Source organism: Triturus cristatus, chromosome 11, assembly GCF_964204655.1.
Source record: "Triturus cristatus chromosome 11, aTriCri1.1, whole genome shotgun sequence".
Taxonomy (NCBI): domain Eukaryota; kingdom Metazoa; phylum Chordata; class Amphibia; order Caudata; family Salamandridae; genus Triturus; species Triturus cristatus.
In genome coordinates, this window is record NC_140594.1 from 136,170,941 (window position 1) to 136,196,071 (window position 25,131).

General features: G+C 44.1%; 1 protein-coding gene across 6 annotated transcripts in view; it reads left to right on the forward strand.

Moving 5' to 3' along the window:
• Positions 1–25,131, forward strand: part of CIT (citron rho-interacting serine/threonine kinase) — a 1,313,172-nt gene that overhangs the window by 445,119 nt on the left and 842,922 nt on the right. For all 6 annotated transcript variants that reach the window (XM_085636268.1, XM_085636269.1, XM_085636271.1 and 3 more), the window contains exon 12: positions 6,207–6,350. In XM_085636268.1, the coding sequence (XP_085492394.1) occupies positions 6,207–6,350 (144 nt within the window). The remainder of the gene's footprint in view (positions 1–6,206; positions 6,351–25,131) is intronic.

Here is a 25,131-nt window from a genome sequence, read left to right on the forward strand (position 1 = left end):
AAAGAAATAACAAAACACCCCAGCTTCTGACCATGACTGCCCCCATGAGCAACATCTTATGATTGTATCCTGAATGTGATTTGTGACTGTGGTAGTTGAAAAGGGCACCGCATCACAAGGTAGGAAGCATGGGTCTACCGTCTCAGGTCTGCCAGTGTAACCTGTCTAAACTAGGACTAACTTGGACTGACTCTTCACCAGCTGGTGACTGATGGAGGGAGCAAATGTGGGACCACTATGCTGCATGTTACCTGTAGTCTCGAAGCATCTGGAATAACCAAGCTGACATAACAGTGCTTTCTAGATACTAGTTCATGGTCTGACTGATGGAACTCTTTGGTGGTAGGGAAGTCTTTTACAAGACCAGACTGGCCTAAATGAATGGAATCTTCGTTGAATACTTCAAAGAGATATTTAGATAGTTCCTTGAGAATCCAATATCCTATATAGAGTCCTAATTGTAGGTGCCAGGCTACAGTTACCTTGATAAAGCTCTGAAGTAGGAAAAGTAAATGTAAAGGTAGCTATCAAACAAGGAAGTGGGTAAAGACACTGATGCCAAATGGGTGCTTAAGCTGAAGGTCAGTGTTGTATATTGTTACTGCAGTTTTTCCACTGTGGAAGTTAGGTGTCTGTATTCTGCACTTAGGGTACAAAGAAGTAAGCATGCTGTAGTTCTACTTAAGTCATTTATTGTTTTGCACCGTTTCGAGGAACTGATCCCAAGCCATATCTTGAACTTCTTCAGGGGAGTAAATTGTTGAGCTGATTCCTCCTCCCTGTGCAAAAGTAATTGCTGGAGGTAACAGAAAAAATATCAGAGCCAAATTTCTATGGCTGTGATTGTCTCTGTTGATGTTGATAGAGGTTTGGCCAGCATTAAAAGTTCCAGTGACACCAACAGAGAGCTGGCCTGGCTGGAGGCTGCTTTGAGAGATGTAGAACACCGCTTTTCCTCATCACTGTGAGGGTTTGTGCAACAGAGAATATTTTAATCCATTGTTGATACCGTAAGAAAAGCCTTCTTCCCACTGTAATGTAGGTAGCCTACTGAGATGGTGATTTGGCCATGTGACCTCCCTGCCGATTAAGAGTGGGTGGTCAAGTGGCCAGTTTTCATTGTCAATCGCTGTCTGCTAAAACTGGGCTGTAAAAAATTGTAAATGACCCCCATGACATGAGGGAGAACTCCCATGGCAAGGGGGGGGGGGGAGGGTAATTAACAAAGCAAAAGTGTCCCATACGGTTCCGTAATGTTGACTGAGCCGTACATCAGACTTTCAATGAATTGACAGGAACCTATGTGACTGCAGTTTCTGCCAATGTAAAAAAAGGTCTACTGTGCAAGTGTAAATCTCTAACATGGCAAGTGGGTACTCCTTCAGGGTGATGCAGTATTTTACTCTGTCACCCTGACTGAGTTAAGTCTGTCCTCCTTACTCTAAATCAAGTCCTTCGTCTGTTTTTGTTGTTGTTTATTTTGTAAATCAAAGATACGATCAGCGGTCAAACTACATATAAAGTCCAGATTTTGACCATAGATTAGTAGAGGTCTGAATGCTAAGATTATCAACCGAGGTCATGCCAGAAGGCCGAATCAGCCACTCCCAACTGGAGAGTTTGGTCTGGAAGCCTACCAGTGGACGCTCTTTTGGCTAAAGCCAATTTCCTTCCCTGGAAGAACGGACAGCTGCTTTAGCTGTCAGCAGTTATAACCTGCAATCATCCTTAAACTCGAGAAGCAAGCTCACTATTAATTACTAGGAATAAAAGTATTGCGTAGCACTTAGAGAATAGCTAGAGGGGGCTAGTATGCTGGGAACTTTCTATCCTTGAGATGTTCATTTTATTCTCGCTACTTATGCATTGCATAGTTGCGTTTAAAGTTCATGCTGTGTGGCTACCATGCACATTTTAAGCACTATACTAAGGCTTTTTAAATAAAAAAGTTAAACAAATCTCTGTGGCTCCTAGTTCTATGCTTGATTGTGTTAAAGAACGAAAAATTGTTTGGATTACCTCTGTTGCCCTGAAACATGAATGGGATTGATAAGTAACCTGACAATGCTGCCTGTGCAGATCTGCTTAGTGAGTTAGTAACCGGTCTGCAGTCCAGAAGTTATTTCTTCCACGGCGTAGTGCATTGAACTAAGTCCTTGCACTTCTGGGTTAGAAATCCAACCCCTGCAGATCCGGGAAATCCCAAAATTCGTATCAAGATGTAGCCCTTAGATTGCCAAGTACCATTGATGTTAGCCATCTTCTTGGGAAGGGACTCAAGACCATGTTCCTCGGCCCTTGAGGGTTAATAAGGCATGCACTTTGATTAGGATAAAGATGCAGGTGTATCAGTGGAAATTCTTAAGAGCCTTATGAGCACTAAACACTGTCACTTGGTTGAGTGATATGAGAAAAGTTGAGCTGGCCAAGTCAATTCTAGCTGTTCCTGATCTTGCAACGTGAATGTGTCATCCTGTTGGCCATGCAGTTGCCATTCTATGTACCTGGACAATCTGAGGTCCACTCTAAAGAGATAGATCCCTGACTGTATAAACTGCTGGCTATAACCTAGAGTGGCTGAATCCTGGGCTGTACCTGAGAGTCCGCTGCCAGTTCCTTTCCCTTTAAATGTCCGGTGTGAGTCAGGAAGGTGACCTCCCAAAAAGACTTTGCCTTGTGTGCACTTAGATAAGCAGACTTGTCTAGGGATGGTGCTTCTTTGTGTCTGCCTTTCATGTACCTCGGAAGGCTGAAGGCCTCAAAATAAAAAAGAGGTTAATGAGGTCAGATACAAGCACTGAAAGAGGCATTCATCCTAGACTGGTGCAGAAGTCTGTGGTCTTATAAGATCACATGAGTAAAATTCCACTAGAGCACATTTACCTCCATCATCCTCTTCACATACTGCCTTTGGATCCGAGCTTGGGACATGCTCAGCATCTCTTCCACATTCCCCAATGACAACAGATATCTCCCAAAATTCCATAGCTGGGCAGCAAGAGACTCCATCAGGGCCCTTGTCCTGCTTTCATGCCAGTAAGCACTTGTGACTGTGTGGTTGCACCCCTCCTTTGATAGGGCAAGTGACGTGGTGAGTCGCCTTGGAGTATCTCCATTGTCCTGCAAGATGGGAACCGTGTTCAACCAATAAGTTAATTCCAGTTCTAGGAACTTCCAATCTGTAATTACTGTAGTACAGGTTTGTTGCCAATTTTAGGAATGGGTTCTTCTACTTTTTGATAGACGGCCCTCTTTAGGTCTAAACGCATCATGAAATCCAAGAAAGTGCTAGTGCCCTTACCAAGCAAATCAGACCGTTCTATGAAAAGCATTCTTGGCATCTATTGTACAGATGCTAGTGTGTGAGGCTTGCTGTGTGTAATACTGGGTTAGAGCCTTTTTTTTCTTTTTTTTTTACAGAGAAGCCCTTTTATTGAGATGGATTAAACATAGAAGTTCTTATTACAGTCACAATCCTAGCAAAGTGTTAGCATTAATAAAGGTAAAAGGCTCCCCTTGTGAGGACATCCAAGAGTGAATATCCAGTTTCTTTAAAATTAGTTAAAGGAAAGGAGTCCATTCAGCTATTTAGGCTAAAATAAGTGTCTGTCTTCTGTGAAGATCAGGACACATCTAAAATATATAGGTCTATTAGAGAATTCAGGAAGGAATTTATCTACTTGTCGCCTGCATCCTAAGGTAACATCAAAGCATGTGGGATTCATGTAGACCCATTGTACTATTACCTATCAAAGGGATTGATGAGATTTATCACATAAAATGCATGAACATTATCTTTACTCCTATGCTGTGATTCAAGGCTGGTACAATATTTGCTTTTGTTCCATTGGGTATCATACCATTTACATCTGCATTTTTTGGTTTATATAAACTGACTTTTTGCACGGTGTACAAAAAAATCTGCTAATCATGCCTTCTGCTAATACCTCATATCTCATAGGATTGTATGTGATCATTGTCCCTACTTTTTTTTTTTTGTCTATGAAAATGATTTTCCCTCTTCAAGACTGGATTATAAACAACCTAGTTGTCGATGGTCAGTATCGGCATTGAGATTCTCTATATTATTACTGAGTACACCTAAATGGGTTGAATCTCCAAGACAGAGATTTGAGTGAGAGAGACAGATAGTGAAATCTCCCACAGTAAGACTTGTCTCACCCCCAAATCTTAAAACATTGTGACACCATTGAAACTCTACAAGGACATTGCATGTTGTGCATGAGCTCACCTAAAATTAGTCAACTCCTGCTATCCATTGAATCCTTGAATACAGTCCTCTGTGGGTATGTTTTGAGCGTTGTTTCTTATGTTAGCATGTGCATTTAAGATGATGTGCATTAGTATTTGTTTTTGTTAGAAAACATAGACCATTATATACATAGGCACCGATTCTATGCAGCCCTATTAAAGATTTATGCTTCCTATTATTTAAAATAGCGTTTTCACCTTCTACCTGTCTATAGACCACCTCTGTCCCCCAGTTTCTTCTTCAGATTCTTTTTCTAGATTTCTCTCAATTACAGTGATGAAGCATTTCTCTTTCCTTCCACCAGCGTTACCATTAGACTTTGGAAGATAGTATAGCCTGAGTTGTGTCAAGCACCATCTCTCATTTTATTCTGAATGAAACTCAGAAAACCTTCTGTACCAGAGCTAAGTGAGCTTGCCAACCCAACGATTCATCAAATGATCCCAAATGCAGAATACTGAAAAGGCACTAATATGCTGTAACACACATGATGTATGCATGCTTGTGTGGTATTGGCAAGCAAAGCGTGTTTGCTCCCACTGGCTGATAGAAGGGATGCCCACATGTTGAGCATGAGAACAGGCCTACAGACTAAAAGTAAAGTAGTTCATTTAAATGTTTATCCTTCTTTGATTTATGCTTTTCCCCCGGTTCCCTTGACATCAGATTTGTCCACCTGCTAATCCTGACATCTGTAGTTGTATGTCGCTAAACATGTGTTAATTCCTTTGTGTTGGCTCCTGTTCACTAAACTGCAATTTGCTTTCCTTTACCCTTGCCTGCCTTATGTTTGTATTACACTTGATCATTAAATCAATCACATTGCCATTTTCTTTTTGTAGCCCTCTTAATTGCTGCTGTTTTTGTTTGTTAAAATGTGTTTCCCCTAATCACCCCAGATTCAGTCGCTCCTGGTCTTCTCCACATCTCTGTCCAAACATCAATCACGGTTCAGTTTGCTCATAGTCTCCTGCCCCGGTCTCGTCACATTTTTCATTTCCTACCTCCAATCTGATAGCGTCTTAATAATGTGAACTGAACCCTGTAACTGTCTGGACATTATCTGTTAACCTCTGCTGTTGTGTACATTTTGACTAGCAAATCTGTGAACCTGCTTCCGCAAATGTGCAATACAAATCTGCATATGTATAAATTAAACCCTTTGCACCTGCAGCATCAGAGTTTGGAAGACCAGCTCTGCATGTCGTGATTGCTCACTCTCCTTCACAAGGATATTTTTAAACTCTGTGGGCTTTCCACAGCATTTAGTTTGTTACTGTCATTTTTTTCTGATCTGAAGCCAAGTGAGCTAAAATACTTTGGCACTGCTTTATATGAAGCTTCAGAATATTAAAGATCTTGATGACGTAGCGTGAATTCCTCTGAGAAGGTGTAGGATTAATATCCAGCTGGAAATTGTTTGTCATAGGTAATTTCTTCCTGTACAATCTACTTGTTTCACACTTACCTTGCAGTTCTTCAGTGGCTGTAACATCATTCAGTATTCAGGATGTTTGCAAGGAGTAATTTGTTGGTTGCTGCATGGTCTTATTTATACTCTGTAGACATCTCTACGATTTTAGTATGAGTATTCAATATATGTACCTAGTCATACTTGAATATCTGTCTCTGAATCGAAGACTAATTCACCAAGCTTGTAATAATCCCTAGCCATCCAAGATCGGTAAATGTGGGTTTCCCTTGGTGTGCATTGGAGGCCACGTCTAACCAATCAGTCCTAGATATTACTGACACACAAGTAAACCTCTCATTCAGGCAAATGCCTTCCTCTTGTATTACTGTTTTGTAAAATGACCTATTTCATTACCTATATGTGGAGAATAATTACTGATTGTATTTTCACTTCCTCCTTTCCTTCATCATAAATACATGCTAACATAATTAGTGGTTTGCGTTTTCTGTTATGTTTCAGATGGAGCAGGAAATGACTCGACTGCACCGGCGCGTGTCGGAGGTTGAGGCTGTCCTTAGTCAAAAGGAGGTTGAGTTGAAGGCTTCAGAATCACAGCGGTCCCTCCTGGAGCAGGATCTTGCCACCTACATCACAGAATGCAGTGTGAGCCTTTTTTAAATAGTACAAACTCCTGTAGAAAGTTCTCTTTTTGAGCCACTTTTCTTCTGTCCAGTTGTATTATTTGGGAGAAAATAGTGGCCGAACACAGCACTCCTTTCAGAATTAATTGCAATTTATACGATTTTTTTTTTTTTAATTGCTTGGTGAAAAGCCCATTGCCCATACTGTCTTGTACTCTCATCACACATACCAGTGATCACAGAACAGATACAGCCATCGGAAGATGAAGAGTTGCTGGTGCAGTCATATATGTGTGCTGCCCTATTTTCATGATTTAGGGCTGTTTCATAATCATTAGCTATTTAGAAATATTAGAGAATACTACTTAATTAAATGCAAAATCCTTTACCTTCACTCGCTTGTCTACTGGGAGTGTCTCATGCCCATAACCATCGATGTATTTGGGCTGTGACTTGGGTACCTGCCAACCTTTGCTTAATGTCTAAGTGCAATGTTTTTGCTCATCGTAGTATTACCCACTTGTTTTAATAAAGTAGTCATTAATTTGGTGCTAGCATAAGTTCATTTATTCCATAGGCCCCAAATCACTAATATGTCATTGGTCTGTGGATTGAGGTCCTTTCCCCTCTCCCCAACAACAAAATAGTAATAATCATCAGATGTCTTCAAAAGCAGCTTCATTTTTTATATTTAATTCTCTTTATAAAATGGAGCAGAAATTCAATGTATTATTCCAACAAATTCAGATTATGCGTTACACCGTACAGTTGTCAACTGCTGCCTTTTAAACATAGATATTTTGAGCATGGTCTTTCGTCATGTACTCAGCTCACAGAGTATAACACAAATAAACTCTGTTCAACTCCTTTGCAAATTCTAATATGAAGTGGCAAAGCCCACCCCACATACCACATGCGTCCACTTTGCAAATTAGCTCCATCATTACAAATTTTACATCTTACATACTTAACTTTTCTTGTAATTCAATATAAAAACTAAGGAAAATCCACTGACTCATACAGAACACCGGGCCTTAAAATGTTTCATTCTAAGACTGCCTATCTCAGTTGTGCTACTGTTTGTTGATGCTCAGGCTTACTAAGATCCTATGATCCCTGATACTGCCTTAAAGTTCCTTGTATTCTCACCCACATGTGCTATGCCTTTTTCCACAAAAAAGCAGTGTATTTGGTCTTTAATATAGTATAGTTTGTCTCTGTCATAATTTCCTGGTCACTGTATGAACTAATGTGCTTCCTTTAATAACTGTTAAAATGTGTACATTGCAAACATGGGTATGCATCTTGCAAAAACCTTTGTCATTCTCTTAATTATATAACAAGTTCTCTTTCTGAAAAAGTTCTTGTATTTTACAAAGTGTTCAGTTTCAGAGATCAGTTGGTAAGTAGAAAGCTTTTTATTCTCGGCCTGTTTTTAATAGTGGCCTCCTCCCAAATACTATTTTCTCAGTTATTTCTCAAACAGTTGTAGGTGTTGGCTGCCCGTTCAGGGGTGAAATTATTGTTATAGCTTCCTCCAAGCTGTGTTGGTGTAATCCAAATGCTGCATTTCTTTTTTATGAGATCTTCCTTTCTCATTTTAAAAACTTGCTCATTAGTCCGTAAAGTAAATGACCTTAAAAATGAAAACTACTTGCAAACAGATACTTGTTATTAATAAGGTTAAAGTAAGCAAAAAACTGTAAATGTATAGGAAGTATAAATCAAACTCTTCACATCCACTCTCTGAATATCTGTATCTAGAACATGCCGAAATTATTGTACAATGGTCACGCTCAATGTAATAGTGGCACTTGCTCTGTTGATCCACTCTTTGGATTTTTCTGAAACCCCTACATAGGCTGTTTATCCCATTATGAACTCACCCAATGGCCAACAAATGTTTGTTAATGCCATCCGGCAGTAAAACACTGTAGTGTCCTAGTTCTACATCATTAATATTAATAAAAAGAATACAGTTTTCAAATATAACCAATACCTTATAATCAACACCTGTTGGTTGTAATTCATTGATTATTGTTCCTATCACCATTACACGTCTGGGTAAACATGCTATTCAGAAATAAAATAAATAAATGAGTCACTTTATATCTAAATCTTCTTGGTTGGGTAATGTAGGAGCATTATTTAAAGGTCTATGTGGAATTAATTTATTGCAGTTTAGAAACCTTTGTTCATTTTAGAAGCAGAGACATTCCCTACTAAGTGATGTAGCTCATATCAATAAATTGACCTAGAGAATTGTTTTTGGTGCTCAATCTTCTTCCATTCCTCATTCCTAAGCGTCTCCGGATGGAATCATAAATTTGCTGAACAAAAAAAAAAGAAACTAGCCAGATGTCAAATTCAGCCATCTCTTTTGTCCTTTGCTGTTTCTCAATCTCTATTTTATTTTCCTTACTAGACACAGTTCTCAACCTAGTATTCCTTCCACACATGTAATCAGTGTACTAGCTTTTAGAATTCCAACTTTATGTAGTGATTATTCTATTTGTCCAGAATTGGACCTTTCATAAATTTGCATGCTTGAATCAACCCTGTCATCTAGCTGAGAGTCCCACTGTAACCCCTCTATCTCCGTTCGCGGTTAATTTCATCCTAGAGCTAAAACGGACACATTTAAGTAAAATAGTCAGTCAGTCAAACCACTTTATTTGATTATTTAAAATCATAAAAGTACAATACACAATACAATAAACAAAGTCTTAATATCATTAACCCCTTCAGTGCCACGCCCTTTCCCCCTCCTGTGCCGGGTGTTTCCTTAGTGGGCGGGTTTCATGACGAGATAGTCTCGTCATGGGCAGAGCGCGACCGTGCTCCATGACGAGACTATCTCGTCATGGGCACAGAAGAGGTTAAATACATATGAGCGATGTTAAAAAAGAATAAGAACATCTGCGTCAGTTTTATAATTCATCAGGGCTAAAAGAAGTATGAGATAAAAACAAAATTTCATTAAGATATAAAATAGAGGATTTCATAAATCATTAAGCATAGGATATCTTTTCTTCCTGAGGCGTACAACTGCGACTAGAAAACTAGCAATGCTAAAAATGTTCCGTTTATCAAGCAGTTGCAGATAAATTAATGCTGGTCTGACCTGTAAAAAGCCCTTTCCCCTCAATAGAGGAGCTAAAAACCTCCTCCGAATTTCATTATAATAATCACATATCATAAAGTGCAATGTGTCCTGTGGTGAGAAGTTGTCGCACTGACACAGGCATGTATCCTCTGGTTTACACCACCCCGGAAGGTTACCCAGCTAGAAATGAATTAAATTAAAACAGAACCTGGTCAGAAGCCAGCGATGGAAAGGCTTGGTCACCAGTCTCAGATAAGGCTCAATTAATAGAGAAGATTTTATCAAATAATGAGCCCTGACCAAGGGTTTTTGTAGCTCCAACTCTTCCCGTTCCATCATCAGCATGTTCAAAAATTGAGATTTAACCCATTTCACATCTTCTTTTTTTAATCCCTTCCGGAACATTGAAAAGTTCGGGACGCCCCAGTTTAAGAAACATAAGCTTAACGTAGGATAACCACGGAATACTGCTGGCTTTATCCAGGGAAACACAATCCTGCTAAATCTGATGGTTCAAGGTTATATCTGCATTAAGCCTGGTTTTAATCCAGCAGACCAACAGGACTATTCTCAGCGAATCAGTCACATAACCCAGCCCCAATTCCTGATGGATAGCAAAAGTTGGGGGTTGATTGGGGTACGCACAGAAGGGTACGTAAAAATCTATTTTCAGCCGTCTGCACCCCTGCCAACTGTTTGTAACCCCAAATGGCTGAACCATACGTAGCAATAGCCAGGCATTTGGATCTGTAAATATTAAGAATGGCTTCAAAAGGCCTAGCTCCCAAGCGCTGTGAAAACCCTAATAGAGATGTCGTTGATCTAACTACAGCATTTTTTTTTACCTTGTGTTGGGGGACCCAGGATCATCTATCATCGAATAGGACCCCCAAATATGTAAAAGAGGTCACCCTGGATACCTCTGCTCCATTACAGAAGGATTTTACTTTTCTGTTTCTTTGGCCCATTGTCATGACATGTGATTTCGAAAAGTTCATTATCTAGTCCAGGGATTTCATGTAGGCCCCAAAAAGGCATCCAAAAGCCTCTGGAGGCCTATAGCAGTACGAGATAACAACACAGCGTCATCCGCGTATAGGAGAACCGGAATAGTCCTTTCTCCTACACGCGGAATGTCCAAACTTGCCTGGTCTAAGGTTTTATCTAATGCATTAATATAAAGGGTAAAAAGTAGTGGCGCCAATATACATCCCTGGCGTACGCCTCTACCCGATTTAAAGTGCCTTGTGCATTTACCTTCTTGAGTAACCCTGACAGTTGCTGAAAGATCCCAATGTAGATCTGCTAAAAAGTAAACTAGGTAGGGATGAATGCCCATATCAAGCAGAATAGACCACAGCTTCGACCTGTTAACCAGATTGAACGCTGAGGTGAGGTCCATAAAGGCCATCTGCAGAGAACCTTCTTTGGCTGTGGTATATTTGCCTATTAATAAATATAAATTAAGGCACTGAGCCATGGTGCTTCTGCCTTGTCTAAAACTGTACTGTAGATAAGATAAAACATCATTGTCATTCACCCAGTCCGTGACTTTAGCCAGGATCACTTTGCCTAGTATTTTAATTGCAGAGTCAATCAATGATATTGGTCTATAACACCGTGGGTCCCCTCTTTGTCCCTTTTTAAAAACTGGTATAATTGTTGACCGGGACCATGATGCAGGAAACCCTGTGCACCTGAGGCATTAAAAATGTTTGTTAAAATCTGAGCCCAAAATTTAAGATCACATTTATACAGGTCTGCAAGGACACAGTCAGGGCCAGGTGCTTTATTACTAGATGTCTCTATTATCGCCCTTTCAACATCCTCCTCTTTAAAAACCAACAAGGGTAAGTCACAATAATTATCTATACAAGGGAAGGAGTCCAAGACCTCACTAGATCCATAAATTGCCTCGAAGTGAGCAAGCCACTGCCCCTCTGTAATGTTAGTTTCCAGGGCATCGTTCTCTATGCCAGAAACAAAGGGTGTATTAACAATAGCCCAGAATCTCGAGCTGTCCTTTAAGACTTCAACAGACATAAGTGCGTTCCAGGCCCCTTCTTTAATCTCATTTTTTCGTGTATGTACTGCTAGCTTATACTGCTTCCTTAAACTGGCAATCTGTTCCCTGTCTCGAGGTATAATTTTCAGGGCTTGCATTAGGTTTCGGTGGGCCCTAGAGCAGTTGGTATCAAACCACCTTTCACCTGTATTTAATCTGGGTTTAGTTATAACAGTCCGATCAGATGCTGCCTGGCCACAAATACCTTTAAAGGCACTAAGGACCTCTACCCTTGGGGTTCTGTAATCTACGCATTTTGCGATATTTTCTTTGGCCTTCTCACATAAATCTGCAAAGAAAAATTCAGGAATTACCTTGGATCATTTGAGCCTCCTCCCCTGATCACTTTTTGCCACACAATTAGCTCCCATATTCCTACCCGCTGATCCCAAAAGACCACAATCTTTGTTTAACTCTAGAATTACTGGGTTGTGATCACTAAAGAGAGAAAACCTGGCGTTGTAGAACACTACCTTAGCTAACAACGTAGGGGACAGAAATATTTAGTCAATAACAGTGTCCCTCTCCGTGGCCTTAAACGTCGGAAACCGCTCAGATCGATCATTAAAGCTAGGTTCGAAGAGGTCAGCTCCAGCCAAAACGTCCTCCAGAGCTTCCCCCTGTTGGGTGTGCTCAAAGTGAGGTGTCACTGAGTGGGCAGGCCCCGGGTGATCATCAACATGGCAATTCAAGTCACACAAATGAATATTAAAATCGCCCACAAGTATAGTATAATAAAAAGTGGATTGCTTCAACCTATAGTCTTCTAGAAAACGTTTCAAGTAACATAAATGTTCATTCATAAAATCACTTTCCCCGGAGTTATAAAAATTAGCTAATAATATTTTAGGATAGTTAGGAGTGCTTAATTCTACTATCAAGCAATTATGGGAGCTCGACTCCAGCCTCTTTGTTGACGCTTTTAGCTTTAGTGAAAAAAGGAGCACTAGGCCCCCCCTTTGCTCTACCTGCCGGGGCAGGACGTGCAGTGAGCAATACATTTTAAACCAATCCAGCCAAAAATTGCTCGCCCTATCCCACATTTCCTGGAGACCAATAATGTCGTATTGTTTTATAAAATTCAACCAGCTTGAGACATCTTTTAGTTCTAAGGCCCGCAATGTTCCAGCTGATGATCTTACAATTGGGGGCAGTTTCTATATCTATAGCCTGATCATTGTGGCTGGGTTCAGGTAAACAGTCATTGGGTGTCTCCAGCCAATCATTCTCATCTAGCTGGGACAGTGGGAGAAATCTATTTGATAGAGCTAAACCAACTCCTTCGGGCCCTGTTTGCATGGATAATGTTTGTGAGGCTGCTACATCTCTCCAGCAAAAACTTTCTGGAAGTGTCTCAGGGTCTTTAATTCGTGAGGGGCGATTAACAGTCTGGAAAGGCCTCTTTGGGTATACCTCAAGCTGAGGTCTAACAAGTGCATTTGAACGTCTTACTGGGTGTAGAAAAAACCCAGCGGCAGAGCCCTAATACCCCCCTTCTCCAACTCAGAAGCATCCCAAAACAGCCTATCTGCTAAATTCCGTTCGTTAAAATTAACGATAATACAATCACCGTCAACTTGTTTGGGACAATTACCAACCCACCCCACCCGTCTAGCCATTATAATGTTAGACGAAATCTCGGCATTGCCAATACAATGATGATCACACCAATTTTTGGTTTTTCGTAGCAGAGCCAGGGTGGTTTCGTTATCATCATCACCCATTGGGGATACCCCTACAAGAACCGCTACCAAAGGGGCGGCTTCTGGGGGGAGATTAAGTCTACAGCAATTGGATTTTATAATCCTCTCTTGAAGGGCTGGGGTCTCGCTAGTAGCCAGAGTCGTGCCATTAACTGGCAAGTTCAAAAGGCTCCGGACAACATGAGTGCTCCCCCCCTTCCCCTCCCCAAACACACCAACACACACATGGGGGCCCTGGGCTACCACAGATCTATCCTGGGATCCAGATTTAGACCTAGCCCGTGATTGGGGTTGACTACCCGAGTAATTCTTACCAATATGTGGCCTAATCTCTAATTGGGCCTTAGGTAGCATATTTACATTGGGGATAACATGCGGAATTTTCAGTTCCGTTAAAAAGGAGTCCATACGCTCACATTTTTTCAAGATCCCCGCGACACAAGTTTTCAAAGTGTCAATTATATCTTTAGCAATACTAGTGAGTATATATTTCAACCGCGAGCTAAATATGTCCACCACGTTCCGCAGTATTAGTTGAGTATTCTCACCCACAACATTCCCTTGCATAGAGTTACTCTTTTTCCAAGGTCGGCCCTTTTGATGCCTTTTCCAAATCAGGCAAGGGTTCTTTAGTTGCACCATCCATGCCCCCAGTCTGCACAGCATCGTGATTCGGTGCTTCTCTCACAGCTATCGGTGTATTTATCAGCACCCTTGGCTCCAGGGGAACAGGGATTTTAGTCACAGACTCAGATAGAACATTCCCCTCTTCAGACTCTTGACTCGTCCCCAAGACCAGTTATTTTTCTGCGTTAGCTATCTCCTTATTTAAAGCTCCCACCGCCGAGGTTAAATATGAGATGATGGATGCAGACTTTCTTGGGATTTTTGCTTTTAGACCCCCCTGATCTTGACTGCATGGTTGTTTCCACTTACCCATGATTGATGTTAGAGGGATGGCCCAGCCCAACCTCTTCTGGGGCTTGGACGGGCCTGTCCTTGGCCCGGACGCGTCCCGCGCTGTGGGAGCCGCAAGATGGATTTACGCGCCTCCGGGCGCGTGAAAGCGGCGTCGGCCTGGTGCAAAGGCCGCTGGGGCTTGAAGTCCCCCTGTGCTCTCTCCTTGATGCTGGTCACCGGCGTTGACAGACACATTTTAGTAAAATAGTCACATTGGTTGAGATTTGCTTTTTTTCAAATAATTTGAGTAATTAGTCTGATGACCACACCCGAGAGGCCACCATCCTTAAGCTTTCTATCGCACATCATGTGTGAAGGGAGGCCTCTGTGCTCAACTCTTCCTCACAGATAAGTGACATTTCTTACAATCTCAGCCTTTGATATTCAGTGAAGATTTCTTCACATTTCTCTGGGACTACCATCTAAAGACAGAAAATATGTCTGAAACTTCTTTAAAAAAAAACATAATAACAATGTATGTTCCTGGCGGTATGTACCTTGTGGGACTTGTGGCAACAAAATATTACTCTCTAAAGACACTCATAAGAAGTGTATTGTCTGTACCCTTGCCATAAAGCTATGGAGGGTAAAATATGCAGCATCTTCTCAACTAAAACTTTAAAGATAGAGAAGTAAGACTTCTAATTTGTCTACAGACGGTCAAATTTAAAGAAGCACTATCTTCTAAAGAAGCTTCTGATGGCCGTAAAAAACATAAAAATAGGCATATACAGAGAAGAGATACCCTGAAGATTGAAGGTCCAAACCACCTCTCTTAAAAGAACCTCCTAAAAAGGTTGAGCGTAAGTCAGAAGACCGAAGTCCTTCTTTTGAGGAGATTATTCATACTGAAAAATCTAAATCTAAACCACTGACATCAAAGCAAAAAAAAAAAGCCAGACAGTCACTAAAGACTTGTCGATCACAAGACCATCATCGACTGGACCATCAGCGACACCGTCAAGAAAGGAGTCATTGATGGGGAAGCATGAAATAACGACAGAGGTAATGTTAACGACTACGAGGACCATTGCTTCTTCTTTATGGATGACAGCTTCTACTACATCGCTGACAACATTTACTCTACCGTGACCCAAACCGTCGACGTTACCACTTTGAGTGTAGTAATTGACTAAAACGTCACCAAAACGTTCATCACTGTCGATGACTTTACATCGTTGCCTATTCCACTGTCAACAAAACTGCCATCTCTGAAGATAAAAAAGCCTAACATTCTGCTTATAACTGAGAAAGACAGCACAACAGAAAAGGCACCTGCTTTACTTCCAGAACGTTGAAAACAAGGTGATGGATGGAATGCTTGAATTAATCTGTCACTGGCAATAGGTCATGGCTGCATCCCAATCCATTATTTTTCACCCACCATCTCACCTCAGTTTGGACCCAGCCATATACAAATCAGTCTTTACCCTGCTCCACTAGGAACAGTTGAGCCCGAACTACCAGGTCCTACCTGAACCAAAGCACAAGCAAGCCATGACCGAATTAATCCTTTTTAGGGATGATCAGTCAGGTATAGCTTGGTTCTAGTGGCACAGGGAACACAGAACCACTATCTGGACATACCTGTCAGACTTAGGGCTTCAAAATCAAGGCAATGGATGTAATGCTTGAATTAATCTCAGCCACTGACGATTGTTCAGGCCGCATCCCAAACCATCATTTATCAGCCACCCTGCCACCTTAGTGTGCACCCAGCAATATGCAAATCAGAACTGCTAGGCTAGGTCCTCCCTGAACCAGAACCCATGCAACCCAGGAGCGATTTTGCCCAGATTAGGGCTCATTAGCCAGCTATACCTTTGTTCCAGTGACACATTGAGCACTGGACACACAACTTGTCATTTCCGTCCCACTTCCGTTACAATCCGTCTTACAAAAAAGCCTAAGATTCTGCTTATATCTGAGGAAGTCAATACCCTGCTTCCAGAGCAGGTTTCTACTGTACTTGCAGAACAGACATTCCCTTTCAATTCTGATCAACACCTTTTTAGTTGGCAGGGTATGCTCAGACGTGAGTCCCTTGCTCACTTTGCTACTGGATTCAAGCAAGCCTGGCTGAAGGCGGCTGAAATGCCAGAAACCGGTCCTAGGAAGCTGGTTTCCGGTCCAGGGAAGGCATGGCTTGGCAGTTCGGGCTGGACTGTTCCCATGAGGCACAGGGTCTGACTGATCTGCATATGGCCATGTTTGAACTGGGGTGGCAGAGTGGGCTAAAGAACGGTGATGGATCAAACCCAGATCTGTTGACAGGGTGTGAGTGTTTGATTGGTTCTGATACTCCGTCCATCAACACCCCCTTTTGTACTGCTTTGTTCGCCATAAGTTGGCAGTGTATGCTCAGACGTGAGTCCCTTGCTCACTTTGCCACTGGATTCAAGCAAGCCTGGCTGAAGACGGCTGAAATGCCAGAAACCGGTACTAGGAAGCTTGTTTCCGGTCCAGGGAAGGCATGGCTTGGCAGTTCGGGCTGGACTGTTCCCATGAGGCACAGGGTCAGACTGATTTGCATATGGCCATGTCTGAATTGGGGTGGCAGAGTGGGCTAAAGAACGGTGATGGATCAAACCCAGATCTGTTGACTGGGTGTGAGTGTTTGATTGGTTCTGATGCTCCGTCCATCACCACCCCCTTTTGCAACACCTTTTTGAGCCTGAAGACTCGGAAGAAGATGGTATGTTTTGGTCAACCAATAGCACAACTCAACTCAGTGTAAAATATCAAGACCCGGATGATGACGGTTATGACGATGGTCATTCTCAATATCTCTTAGAAAGACTACTAGAAAACCCGCACCCAGAGTTTACCCGGATGTCCTGGTCTTCTTCCTGTATTTGATATAATCCCAAACTGCCACCGGAACATGTGTTTATTCCAGGCAGAATTGGCCCGGCAATAATGACTAATTCAGGGGTCATTCGACAATGTTGTCAATCTGAAACCAAGAGCAAAACAAGCTCTGTCAAGGTGGTCTCAATACAAAACACCACTGTTGGATTATCTTTTCTTAAACAAAGTGTCAAAAGAGGTGTTCCTCGACAGTTTAAGGGCACATCTATAACATCTGGTGGACCAATCCCAGCTCCATGTCAATCTTCTGGAGTTGAGTGCTACTGTCCAAGGTCTGCAGTCCTTCCTCCCAAGACTAAAAGGAAGCTCCATATTGATTCACATGGACAATATAACATCAATATATTACCTGAAGAAACAGTGAAATGGGGGACTCCCTTGTCAGAAGTCATCTAAAGCAAATGGGATTTGACCATGAAGAACTACATCCCTATAACAGGCTAACATGTTCCAGGAGTACAAAATATATAGGCAGACGTTTTATGAAGAGCATACAAAGAATGCCGCAAATGGGCACTACAACAGGTCCAGCTGAACAAGATCTTCAAGCCCGTGGGAAAACCAAAGTTGGATCTGTTTGCGATATACTGAAACCGGAAATGCCATTAATATGCCAGCAGACGGTCTCTACCGGAATAGGGCGGAAATGTGGTTTTGATGGCTGTCAGTGACCTTTATTTACATTTTACTCCTGCAACCCTTAATCGCAAGGGCCCTGCACCAAACAAAGGAGGGATGCCGGATGGTACTACTAGTCCCCTAGGGCCAAGTCACTTGTGGTTCACAGAGCTTCTTTTTCTATCAAAACAACTATGCATACATGTACTACCGCTTCTGAATATTCTTTCCTGCAAGAGCATTCAAGTGCTTCATTCGGATCCATAGTCTCTAGGATTTTCCGCATGACTACTAAACATAATACATTTTATTGCTTGGAAATTTCAGTTGACTGTAGAGAAATCCTAGCCAACACAGGAGCCATTTCCACTAATAAGTCCTACAGAGCCAAGTAGAATATTTCTGTTTTTGGTGTACCCAACAAAATCTACAAGGTACTTTCTCAACTTAATATCTTAGTCTGTTTGAACCAATATTTAAAGCACACATAACGTTTGTCATGGAAGCTCTCACTTCAACTAGCATTAACATCTGTGAGAAAGAACAGTAAGTAAAATTCAAGCCTTTACAGTAAAATAACCTTACCTACAATTCTGTAATGACAGCAATTCTAAGGACTAATCCCTACTTTATATCCTAAAGTGTCATCGGTTTTTCATTTTTTTTGAACTGCAACACAGGAGCAGAAAGGTCTGCTTGATACTCTAGATGTTCACTAATGTGTGAAATTTTACACTAACAAAACAAGCAAATTCAGAAAGTATGATCAATTGCTTATAACCTACGGTGCCCTTAGAAGAAGACAATTCCTATTGAGACAGTCTATAGCTTACTGGTTGTCTACTGCCATTATGGACTTTCACAGTAAGTTCGGTCATCCTTTGCAAGCTAGAGTCTCAACACACTCAACCCGAAGTGTTTCAACTTGAACATCTTCATTCATTGGGGTGTCATTAGCGGACATATGCCATGAAGCAACCTGAAAGAACATGCATTATTGCCTCGAGTTGAAAGTGTAGAGATACACTGCATTTTAAAAAGAGGCGGTTCTGCACCATCTATTCCAAAGAGGTGAGCCCTCTTTAAATTACCACCTACCACATGTATAGGTATCATCTTATATAACTGTTTGCTACTGTAATTTAAGCAGATGAATCTATGAAAGATCCAATTCTGGAGAAGTAGGAAGTTACCTACCTGGAATTGTATTTCTTTAGAATTCGTATCTTACATAGATTTACATGCTAACCATCCTCCTCCCCTCAGGGCTCACCCAATACTGATATCTGATAGAGGCGTCTAGCCGCAGATTCCTTAACTTAGAATATCCCCTGGCGTCAGACTGGATCCGGAAAACCTTTCCTGCAGCAGCACCGCTGCGCGCCGGGGGGGGTGGCGCCGTCCAGCTCCGCCCTGATGTTGTCCCCGGACATATCAGTGGAGCCTCCTCGTGCGCTGACGTCCGTTTTCTTCTTTTCCGCGTTCGAACGCGGATCCTGGAAAACCAGCAGTTCCTTGGCCTGGTTTTTGGGCCTTCTCGACACCAAGTGTGTCGGGGGGTGGGGGGGAGGGGGTACAATGCCTTCCGCTTTAAAGCTTGTGAAGCCTGTGCGTGTCAGATGTCTGGCACTGACCCGCACCTCATATGTATGTGGTGCCTCGGCGTGCACCACGACTCCAAGGACTGTGACGCATGTCAGCGGATGAAGCCAAAGTCCTTGAGGGAGCGGCGCATTAAATTGCTGGCCGCACGCCTGTCCGGTCCAGCTCCCTCCCGTCGCCGCTCTCCTTCTCGGGATTGTTCCAGAGGTCGCAGGAGCGACAGCCGTGTGACACTAGGTAAGTCTAAGCACAGAAGTCGCTTACGGAGATCTTCCACCCATGCCGCTACTGGCCATTCCTTTCGTAATGAGCTGGTTAAAGGCGTACAGCATCCTCCGTATCCACCCTTTCCGGGTGTTGGGGCAACACTAAGGCACTCCAGGCTTGTTTTCAGTCACCCCCCTCTCCCTGGTGCGTCTTCGGGCCCACAGAGGTAGCAGGCACTGTGGCAGTGTCATCGTCTGTGGACGTTTCCTTGGCACCGGCTGCGTGCGTCGATTCCGGAGCCGACGCGACGCCGACAAGCCAGGGCCCAGAGCACGGCCCTCCCCGTCGTTCAGCGTATAGCCCTGTAAGGCTCCCTGCGCCGAAGTTGGAGGCGTCGCCGGCCTCGACGTCGGAGGCGTCGCTGGCCTCGGCGCTGGCTACTGCCACAGGCCGTTTGTACTCTCGCCACGGTGTTTTAGCGCTAGGATTTCTTTAACATAGAACTGGTATTGAGTTGTTACTGTGGGACTCCCAGCTAGACAACAGGGATGATTCAAGCATGTGAATCTTTGAAGGATACCAATTCTGGAGAACTACAATTGCAGATAAGTAACTTTTTTCTTCATTACTTATGCAGTTCTATATGCACAGCTGTGGCTTCAGATTATAATTGTGACTGGCCTCTGTTATCATGCAGGTCCCATCCTACTGTTAAAAACCAAACACAATTATTCAGAATCACAGGAATTGGCTAATTATTAGCCTCTTACTAAAAACACTTTTCCAGTGGGAACCCAGCTGCAATACTGCTTTAGCATGTTACTATCTTCCTTATGTATGTAAATATATATTTGGTTTTTGTATGGCGTGAACCTAGCAAAAAGGCAGAGGAGCACTTTACAGGTTCAAAGGCAAAGAGCCAATGAGCGAATGGATGAATAGCCAAGTTTTGATATTGGACGCAGACTGTTATTGGGTCCTGATGCAGTGTTATTTTAAGGGGTGGGAATTCAGTTTTTGCAAATAAAATAGCACTAGGGTTAGGGCAGTTTTCTAAGTTGGCTCTAGATTTTGCTCCTCCTTAAAACTGAGTGAGCTAACTTGAGGCAGTGAGTAATGCTCCAAGCATGGTGGGTGTTCCTGCTTGTCGTCATGAATCTCTGTGCCATCTTTGATGTGGCAAATAATGGATCCTTAATTTGTACGCTTCACATAAGCATTCGTTTATGGGTAATGGTCTTGCAATGCTTTACACCTCTTTTTTTCTGGGCTAGTTTCATTGTCAGATTGAAACCTCCACATCCCCCTCACTGTGTCTTGTGGTGTGTCCCATTGATTAACATTATCTAAGTCAATGGGAGGTTGTAGGGAGGGCATAGACATTTCCTTCCACCTATATGTGGGGCAAAACTCCATTATCTAGGTTAGATATAATGGAAGAATGGAGAGAGGAATGAAAGTGATTTGAGCTGATGTCAGTGTTTATCTACTTTAACAAACAAAGAAGTAAAACAAAATAACGAATTTAACAGTGCTTTAACATTAAGCAGAGGGTCCACAGAAACCCTAGTTATTTTGGAGTCTGTATAAAGAGTGAACATTTCCACCTTTTGTAATGGCTGAAGCTCAGTTCTAATTGGTAATTTGGGTGTGGTAAGCGATAGTGGAGTATTCCATTTTGACACATTCAACACTCAACGAAGTGTACACCACTAAATCTCAGTCCCACTAATATGTAACTGGTCTGTCTGTTGACCTTGCAGCTACTGAAAGCCATGGAATGTGCAGCTGCAAGGTTATATTTTGGACTCACAAGTGTGTTTCAATCACCACATTATTAGTTTTTTGCTAGCATTAACACAACTAAGCTATATAGCTGAACAGTTTACTGTTTTATGAGTGTGTAGTCCCACCTGTTAACATGTTTCTATGCTCTCTGATCCTCATGCACAAAATGTGCAAGTTGTGTTCAGTCTTCCTTCCTAGTGTCCACTGGCTTTGGAACGCCTCCTTAATCTGTGTGCATTCACCCAACATCCAGACCTGCTGAGCTTCCTGGAGACTTTTTAAATGCTTTAAAATTGATTTTTTAACTTGTATGATACATTCTAAGTTAGCTTGCCTAGGATATTCAGCTACAGTATTTAAAAGGTTTTTAAAATAATTTTCTTTGGTGTTTTGGAGTCATAGTATTTCATTACAGTTCTGTCAATTGTTATTTAGATGAGGATTATAAGGATCTGAGGGTTTTATAGTTTTTTTAGATGTCAAAAGTTTGTATCGCATTCTGATGCACGCTTTCAAAATATTTAATGTGAAACAAATATATCTTGTGTGCCGCTTGCTCATATTAATATGTTCTGAAGGATAAATCTGAAAGAGACATTTAGTTATTAATTCCTTACCTGCGAATTACCCCCAGGTGTCCGTCTGCATCCGGAGAATTTTTCGTCAGCAGTTCCCCAGCGCATCGAAGGTGGCATCGGTCCACTCCATGTTCGTCGTTGGCATTGTGGTCGCATGAATGACATCGCGGTAGCTACTTAGACGCCGCCCTCGCAGTTCTTTCTTTTTCCGCGCCAGCCAGCGCAGGTCCGGAAAGAGCGGTACTTCCAGTCACTTTTTGACTGACTTTTTTGCAACTTTGTCGACACCGTTTTTTAGTTTATCTGCTCCTGGTGCACGCAGGGATGTCCAGTCATCCTCGGCCCGGCTTCAATGCTTGCGACACCTGTCGCAAGCTGATGTCGGTTACGGATCCACACCGCATGTGCTTGTGGTGCCTGGGGCGCGACCATGATCCCAATTCGTGCTCCGACTGCCGGACTATGAATCCGAAGTCTTTGCGGGAGCGCTCCCGAAAACTTCCCGAGGCCTGGCAGTCTGCTTTGCGCCGTTCGAGGTCCCAACCGCATGGGAGGTCGAGGGACCGGTCGCGGAGTCACCACCATATCGAAGTCTTCGCACTCCTCAGGTAAGTCAAAGCACAAGAAGAAGTCGAAGAAGCATTGTCACTCTTTGACTTCTTCCCGTTCGTCGGCCGGCGCGACAAAGGATGCAGACGGTGCCCGTCCCGCGGTTCTGCGTGCGGAGCCTAAAGGGTTGACTCCGAGTTTCCCTCCTTTTCCGGGAGTCGAAGCGGCCCCTGCCCAGCTTCGGAGTTTTTACGAAGCGATGCATGCCATCTTTGGGCAGCCCGACTCCGCCAGCGCGCCTTCGGGCCCCGCAGACTCGGCTGGGGGCCTTGGGCTTTCGACGCCTGCTGCTTCAGCCCTGCAAGGTCCCCTTGGATCCAGTCCTGGATCCGGATCGGCGCCGGTCGACCTTGTTACAGCGCCGAATCCACTGGCTCCACGTCCGCAACAGACGCGGGTTGTGTCCCCAGCCAGCGTCTACCCTGGCATCCACCCTGTCTTGGACACGGAGCCGAACCAATGTGGGATCTGGTACCTAGTGGTACTCTGTTCTACCCTGGCGTTCCCTATAGGCCAGATTGGCAGCCAGAGGAGGGTGAGGAGGACTGGGAGGCGTTTGTGGACCCTTTAGCTGACCAGTTGGATGAAACTGACTGGAGGGAGGAGTTGTGGGAAGCCAGTGGTCTGGATACCTCCCCAGACCTTGGCATGCTGTCTCCTCCTACAGTGGCTAAGGAGGAGGGTGCTTCGTACACAGTGGTGTTGTGTAGGGTGACCAATGCCCTCAACTTCGAGCTACCTACGGTGGCGGTCAGGACGAATCTCCTGACGGAGGTGATTCAACCGGCAGCGGCCTCTTAGGAGCCCCTGCTGCCTTTCAATGAAGCCCTCACCGACATCCTTTTGGGCACAAGGTCCAGGCCCAACACAGGGGCTTCTGTGGGTAGAATCATTGCCCGATGCCACCACCCGGATCCGGGCGACCCCTCTTTCCTCTCCTAACAACCACCCCTGAGGACTTGGTGGTCCAAGCCTCTACATCCAAAGGCTCATTCCTTAACGCTCCACCTGATAGGGAATCCAAAAAGCTTGACCACCTTGGGAAGAAGATGTTTTCTTCCTCCAGCTTGGGATTGCGGTCGGTTAACACCGCATGTCTTTTGGGCCGTTACTCCCACTCTGTGTGGGATACGGTACTGCCAAAGTGCCCAGGGGCGGTCCAGGCCGTGCTCTCCCGTGCAGTTGCTGAGGGGAGAGACGCAGCCAAGTTTGCCATTTAATGTGGGCTGGACACTGCCGACTCTCTAGACAGATCGATGTCCACGTCGGTAGCCCTTCGACACTACACCTGGCTGAAGTCAACTGGTTTTTCCGAAGATGTCTAGGCTACCTTGCTGGACATGCCCTTTGATGGCCTTCACCTGTTCGGCGACAAAGCCCACATTGCGCTAGACCACTTCAAGGACAACCGGGCTATGGCCAGGTCTTTGGGCCTCTCCACCACCCGTCCTACTCAGTCTGCCTTTCGTGGCTATGAAAGGGGTGTCCTGCCATGTTCGGGCCAGAGCCACAGGCCGGTGCAAGCTGTCCAGCCCCTGCGCGGCCGGGGACATGGGACCGGGGGCCAGCGAGCGGGCCAGTCCACCAGCGCCCCCTCTGCAGCAGCCTCCAAACCCTCCTACCCTGACCTTTCACGGCCACCAATCGCCAGTGGGTGGCAAGATTCGCCATCACCTGTCTCACCATCACGTCGGACAGGTGGGTTTTGCAGATAGTCCGAAGGGGCTACTCCCTCCCCTTCGAGACTACCCCTCCATCCATGCCACCTCAGCACCATCGCATGTCGAAGGAACATTTGGCCTTTCTCCAACAGGAAGTTACTGCTCTCTTGGCCAAGAAAGTCATCGAGCAAGTTCCTGCCTCAGAAGTATGTCGTGGTTGCTACCCCCACTACTTTCTGGTCCCCAAGAAGGCCAAAGGCCTGCGTCCTATCTTGGATCTCAGGAACGTCAACTGCTTCCTCCTGAAGGAGAAGTTCAAAATGTTGACACTAGCTCAGGTCCTGTCTGCCCTCGACCCTGGAGACTGGATGGTAGCGATGGACTTGCAGGACACTTACTTTCACATCCCCGTCCTGCCGGCCCCCAGAGTTACCTGCGGTTCACGGTAGGCCACGAGCACTTTCAGTTTACCGTGCTCCCCTTTGGCCTTGCCAGCGCCCCTCAGGTGTTCACCAAAGTGATGGCCGCAGCCCATCTGCGCAGATCAGGGGTTCCAGTCTTCCCCTATCTCGACGACTGGCTGTTGAAGACGGGTCCGCCCCGGGCAGTCGTCTCCCACCTCCAGACTACGGCAGACCTCCTACACTTGCTGGGGATCACTATAAACATGCTGAAGTCACACCTGATTTTCTCTCAGAAGCTCCTTTTCATCGGAGCGGTTCTGGACACGACACAGTTTCAGGCTTATCCTCCCGAGCAGCGAGACAGGGATATTCTGGTTATGATTCCCATCTTTCAGCCTCGATCCTGGGTTTCGGTCAGAAGGACCCTGAGGCTGCTGGACAAATGGCCTTCTGCATCCTGCTAGTAGATCATGCCAGGTGGCATATGTGGGCTCTGCAGTGGGACCTGAAGTTCCAGTGGGCACAGCATCAGAGGAATCTGTCCGATTGTGTTCAGATCTCGGAGGGCACTGCACGTTAATTGCAGTGGTGGCTAACGAACTAGGATTGGATCAACGCCAGATCCCTCTTC